The sequence below is a fragment of the Teleopsis dalmanni genome, chromosome 1 (genome assembly GCF_002237135.1).
Source record: "Teleopsis dalmanni isolate 2A chromosome 1, ASM223713v2, whole genome shotgun sequence".
Taxonomy (NCBI): Eukaryota; Metazoa; Arthropoda; class Insecta; order Diptera; family Diopsidae; genus Teleopsis; species Teleopsis dalmanni.
In genome coordinates, this window is record NC_051846.1 from 189,072,333 (window position 1) to 189,078,820 (window position 6,488).

At 26.2% G+C, this 6,488-nt stretch overlaps 3 protein-coding genes across 3 annotated transcripts; all 3 read left to right on the forward strand.

Moving 5' to 3' along the window:
- The first annotated feature begins 734 nt into the window (after positions 1 to 734).
- On the forward strand, positions 735 to 1,122 carry LOC119670857 (sarcotoxin-1C-like). The gene is made up of 2 exons (XM_038081284.1): positions 735 to 879; positions 954 to 1,122. The coding sequence occupies exons 1-2, from the start codon at positions 781 to 783 to the stop codon at positions 1,044 to 1,046; spliced, it is 192 nt and encodes a 63-aa protein (XP_037937212.1). The 5' UTR covers positions 735 to 780; the 3' UTR covers positions 1,047 to 1,122.
- Positions 1,123 to 3,169: 2,047 nt separating this feature from the next.
- LOC119670856 (sarcotoxin-1C-like) lies at positions 3,170 to 3,567 on the forward strand. The gene is made up of 2 exons (XM_038081283.1): positions 3,170 to 3,311; positions 3,399 to 3,567. Exons 1-2 carry the CDS (start codon positions 3,213 to 3,215, stop codon positions 3,489 to 3,491), a joined length of 192 nt encoding a protein of 63 aa, XP_037937211.1. The 5' UTR covers positions 3,170 to 3,212; the 3' UTR covers positions 3,492 to 3,567.
- A 1,976-nt stretch (positions 3,568 to 5,543) lies between these two features.
- LOC119670849 (sarcotoxin-1C-like) lies at positions 5,544 to 5,939 on the forward strand. The gene is made up of 2 exons (XM_038081275.1): positions 5,544 to 5,691; positions 5,779 to 5,939. The coding sequence occupies exons 1-2, from the start codon at positions 5,593 to 5,595 to the stop codon at positions 5,869 to 5,871; spliced, it is 192 nt and encodes a 63-aa protein (XP_037937203.1). The 5' UTR covers positions 5,544 to 5,592; the 3' UTR covers positions 5,872 to 5,939.
- The last annotated feature ends 549 nt before the right edge of the window (positions 5,940 to 6,488 follow it).

Sequence of the window (6,488 nt, forward strand, 5' to 3'; positions counted from 1 at the left end):
GAAAATCTTTATTACACGTCGTTTAAAATAATACGAATAGTGTTAACTATAACATATATACTACAAATAAAAAACTGAACTTAATTGCAAAAATCGAAATGAAATTCATATTTAGATAAAACATATTTGATATTTGAAACTGGGCTAGCCTATTCGTCGCTTATGATATCAGGCAATGTTCTTTTTGTTTGAAAAGATAACTTTCATGTCTTTTTTTTTGTTTTTTTTTTACTAGTATTACGAGTAAAAATTTTTGGAACTTATTGTTAAAATAAATTTAATATGTATGTACTAAATATGTTTGTATTAAATATGTATATATTAATTATATAATATGTACCCAAAGGCCGAAAGATGTAGATCTGAAATAATAATTTTTAGTTAAAAGGATGCTTCTGCCTTTATTTAAAAGGCATCTTTTTCAAATGTCATAAAAATTTATATCTACATACATATGTATTTGGTTTTATATATAGACTTCTTTCGGCGACTAAGCAATCTGCAGCATTTATGTAAACTACCCATCATCACTGGAAATCAATTTAATTTGATGCAGAAAAGGGGATTTTTATTCAATTATCATAGAAAACTCTTATATGTTACTGAACTTTCATTGTGAATACATAAAAAATCCCCTTTTACTATTGAGATGTCTTTTGTCTTATCTCTTCGAGTAGCAATATATTTCATATAAAAGCTGCAGTTGTTTCGAATCTGTTATCAGTCTACAGCGCAGTTTATTAGCGCATAAACAAATTATTAAGAAATTAAAAATTAAACATGAATTTCAATAAAATATTCTTATTCGTCGCTCTCGTCGTATTCGCTTTCAGTATGGGAGCTGAAGCGGGATGGCTTAAAAAAATTGGCAAGAAAATTGTAAGTATTTTAGTTATATAGTGAAATTTCTCATTTTATTTAAGTTAAAATTAATAAATTTTTCTTAATTACAGGAAAGAGTTGGTCAACATACCAGAGACGCCACTATTCAAACGATTGGAGTTGCTCAACAGGCAGCAAATGTGGCAGCGACTTTGAAAGGATAAAGGACACAAAATAGCTTAAGACTTAATTTTAGGAATATTATTTTAAGTTTTAATAATTATTTATTTATTTATTTTTGGCACCTAAGTTTTTTAATTTAAAATTAATAAATTATGAAATTTTAATCAAATATGTGCGTTATTACGTGTTTTTTTTGAACCCAACATTTAAATTTTAAAATAATCTATAATGGTTATAAGTTCTTTGAAGGAAACCTTTATTATTTAATATTTAAATAAAATATTTAATAGATACGGATAAATGATATGTTCTTATATGAACTGCTTAGCAAAATAAAAACAAATTTGTAGAGTATACTAATGTTTTTTATTAATCAGATTTAAGTAAGCAAATCAGATCTCGTTAGTTTTTAATTTATATTTTGTGTATTTTAGATATATTTTTTTAACACTCTTATTTAATTTTCTATAAGGAATAACTGGGACACTTATTCAAAATTGGAAAGTTATCTGTGTCAAAATTCCTTTTTTGAATTATCATGTTTTAAATTATGATAATTTATTCTTTATATAATTCTAAATTTTGGTTAGCTTTTTAAAAATTTTTAGTTTTAAAATGAGATATATATTGTCTTAGAAAAGGTTTCATTTAACGTTTGTGTCAATATCGAGATAAAGGTGAACTATACCATAATTGCTAAATTTTTTTGACTTACCGCAAGGCAGGAGTATCTACTTTTCTTCTGAAATTGTTTATAGATTTTCGACAAAGAATGGTTTTTGTATGGAAACTACCTACCTACTGCATTTACAAACTCATTGTAATCATTCAATACACAGATTTTAATAAATATTGAGAATAAAAGATATACAAGTACATGAACCACTAATGAAACAATAGAACGACGTACAGATTGTTTATAAAATACATAAACATAGAAGAGTGATTTGTTATCAAAGAAAGAAAGAAATGTAGAAAAGGTATATTAGGGTTTTCAAGATTTTTGTAACGCATTGAAGGAAACATTGTAGATCCCATAAAATACATACATTATTGATCAGTTCGACCAACACTTGCCTATCTGTCTGTGGGTTTGCTTTAGCCTGAACTACTCTGTCATGCATACTTCTCGGAGTTACATTCTGATCATATATCAGATTCGCCGAAATAAATTATATATTATTTATACTCAATATTCAAAATTTTATTCATACTGCTGGATCTGACTAAGATTTTTGTTGAAAAAAACTTTTTTATTTTAAAGTATTTTACTTTAAATTTAGAACTCTATCATAATTTATAAAATGTAACCTTATTTCTCAAATTTGCTGAAATCAGACCAATATATCCTATAGCTGTCATATAAATTGAACTACAGAATGCGAGTAATCTCCGTTTTTATTAAAGATATTTAAAAAAAAAATTATTACAGAATTTACTTTTAATCATATAAGAGAATGTACAAGATTTCGTTCATATAGAATTAGACTTTGATATACCTGTTGCTATATAAACTTACAGGTTTGTAGCTGCAATTTATATATTAAAAACTAAAGCTAGTTGTCGCATTGAGAATGAACGAAACGTAAAATTTGATGCAACGAAAAATTCAAACAAACACTGACATCAAAAGCTTCTTTAACTTTAATGTAGTATAATAATTTAATAATAATAATATAATAAATCACGATAATAGTAAATAAGAAATTGATAGCAAATTCAGTATTAGCATATGGTAACACCTCAGTATTATAACTCTAACCCTTACACTGTAAGGTTATTAGTATTTTTATATGTTACATTACATATATGTTTTTATATATTTTATTTCTAGTTTAGTTTATTAGATTATCTAGTTTATTAGTTTTCTCATAATTCTTTCTCCATATATCGAAAAATAATTTTTAATTTAACGATTTCTTGGAAATCAGCAACCAGTTGCTTTACTTGGATCACACTAAAACCAAAAATTTTACGAGCACAAATGGGGACTTTTTTTCCAATTATTGTAGGAAACTCTTTTCATTACTAATCTTTCATTGCAAATTTAAACAAAAATCCCCTTTTACTAGTGAGATGTCTTTTGTCTTATCTCTTCGAGTAGCAATATATTTCATATAAAAGCTGCAGTTGTTTCGAATCTGTTATCAGTCTACAGCACAGTTTATTAGCGCATAAACAAATTATTAAGAAATTAAAAATTAAACATGAATTTCAATAAAATATTCTTATTCGTCGCTCTCGTCGTATTCGCTTTCAGTATGGGAGCTGAAGCGGGATGGCTAAAAAAAATTGGCAAGAAAATTGTAAGTATTTTAGTTATTTGTATATATATTAAGTAAAACTTCTCATATTACTTAAGTAAAAATTAACAAAAATTTTATTAATTACAGGAAAGAGTTGGTCAACATACCAGAGATGCCACAATTCAAACGATTGGAGTTGCTCAACAGGCAGCAAATGTGGCAGCGACTTTGAAAGGATAAAGGACACAAAATAGCTTAAGACTTTATTTTAGGAAAATTATTTTAAGTTTTAATAATTATTTATTTATTTATTTTTGGCAACTAAGTTTATTAAATTAAAACAATAAATAATAATTATAATAATAATTATAAGCAAATATGTGTTTTGTTATTCGAATTTTATTTGATCCAATGGTAGATGTTAATCATAAATTAATAGGAGCACTTTCTTTGCGAGACTAAACTGTCTTATATTGATTCTTATAGTTCTAAATTCTAAGCCGGCGCTATGTGGGCCCTTAAGCCCATGTTAATGTGCGGGTAAATATACCTTATTTGATTTTTCTTCTCTCAGTGTATTAAATTATAATAAATTCTTGTTTAGTTTTTTTAGTTCTAAACTTTAAAAAGAATTTTTTAATAGTTTTAACTTTGGAAATAAAAGATTTTTATGCTTTGAAAAAAATAGGTTATTATACAAATAAGCTAGAGAAATTAAATTAACTTTTAAAGGTCTTTAATATTTTAATTATTAATACAATTCTACAATGAACAAATATTTAATTATCTAATATATTTAACTAAGATATCATATCAAGAATCATTGTATTGGTCTTTGCTTTTTCTTTAAAAGATAGTCATGTAAAATGTAAGCAATTGTCTGGTATGGATGGCCAAACTATTACTTTGGATAGTTATGACTTCTTTCTTTCAATATACACAGCCAATTTAAATTGTAATATGCTTGCCATGGCAGGCTTAGGTTGGTTGAATGGGCTTTCGGTAAAAATAATGAGTTGGGTGTTCCACAATGTAACTAGTTACTGTGCTACTTGCATAGATTTTGGCTAGAGACAAGTTATCTTCGATGTTTCAGTCATAAACATGATTAATGCGCGAAGTCAACGTTTATAACACATTCCAGCAATGTCAAATTATAAAGCAATTTCAAAACCTCTTAAAATTAACCTATGCTTATGTACTTTTCTAAAATTTAGCAGGCCGTCTCTACTTTCATCAAGGCATGAGTATATGCTTTTCTTTTGAAATTTATGAAGCCATTCGTTTTTTTAATGGTAGGCTTATCTACTTACTGTTTTTAGGAATTAAATCATTAAATAAACTTTAAAAATATGCTATACCAATTTTTAGAGTATTGAATTTTCCCATTTTAATATTTAGTAGAATATCTTCCTAATTCTGCTTAAGGCACTTTTAACACATAATTTGGAGCTATGGTTTGATAACTATAAAAAAATACTGTCAGTTTTGGAATTAAGCTGTTGTTATAAATTATAATAGAAGTAATACAATTAAGATTCAGAATAATTGAAATATTATTTTAAGTTGTGTTCTCTGAAGAAGACCTTGCTTGCTTAAATATATAAAAACAATTGTTATTAAATACTAAGCTTCGCAGTATCTGAAATATGGTAATGGATGTTTGTTAGAATTCGCCAACCATTAAACGCATTTATATATCTTTCTAATCACTTTCTCCTATGGGAAGCATAATGTCTCTGTTATCTTTATTATGGAAAACCTTATTATGGAAAAAGGTTACCACATCGTTCCAATAATAATTGACATTATTAAACTGTGCTACTGTTTTCCACCAAGTCATCTATGACATCAAATTTCTCATGGTTATTCTACATTTCAAAATCCCCATCAATAAAAAACGGAAGTGAAGAATAATAATTAAACACATTTTATTTTTATGAATAATCAGTTAAAAAGTAAAGATCCTTTACCTTTGCTTCCGTGCTTCACTTTTCATATTTGTTTCTTATTAAAAACCATTTTTTAAGTCAATACGGTAATACATAAATTTTTTCCAAATCATTAATCATTTGCCTTACTTGGATCACACTGAAACCAAAAATTTTACGAGCACAAATGGGGACTTTTTTTCCAATTTTTGTAGGAAACTCTTTTAATTATTAATCTTTCATTGCAAATTTAAACAAAAATCCCCTTTTACTATTGAGATGTCTTTTGTCTTATCTCTTCGAGTAGCAATATATTTCATATAAAAGCTGCAGTTGTTTCGAATCTGTTATCAGTCTACAACACAGTTTATTAGCGCATAAACAAATTATTAATAAATTAAAAATTAAACATGAATTTCTATAAAATATTCTTATTCGTCGCTCTCGTCGTATTCGCTTTCAGTATGGGAGCTGAAGCGGGTTGGCTTAAAAAAATTGGCAAGAAAATTGTAAGTATTTTGGTTATTTGTATATATATTAAGTAAAACTTCTCATATTACTTAAATGAAAATTAACAAAATTTTTATTAATTACAGGAAAGAGTTGGTCAACATACCAGAGATGCCACAATTCAAACGATTGGAGTTGCTCAACAGGCAGCAAATGTGGCAGCGACTTTGAAAGGATAAAGGACACAAAATAATTTAAGATTTTATTTTAAGAAAATTATTTTAAGTTTAAGTTATAATTTATTTATTTTGACAACTAAAATTATTTAATTAAAACAATAAAACTAATTTTTATAAATCTAAAAACAGTTTCTAAAGTTTAAATTAAAACAACATTAAGGATATATTCATTTATATGGAAAACTTTTTTAGCACGAAAACGTATACGATAGTGACAGTAGTAACATTATATGCCATAAATGTTCAAAACTTATCGTTCCACAAGTCCCATATTCGCCTAATTTAATAACGTGTGAATTCTGACAATTCCCTACGCTCAAGACTGTGCCTGGTACACCTTTTCGGCATGGTTGAAGAGATAACAAATGAATCTTAAAAGTTAAAATTGTCACATTTATTTATTTAGTCACCTTTCCTAAAATTCAGATTTTTAATAGTATTTTTTATTTTTTTAATAGTTTTTTTTTTTTTAATAGTATTTTTACGAATCGAATAGAAATTAATAACAAGCTATTTTATATATTAGCTGCATTACCTTAAAGAAGTATAATATTGTTAAATGTTTCAAAATCTCTTTTTATTATGTTATGTTTAATTTTATGATTAGATAAAAATAT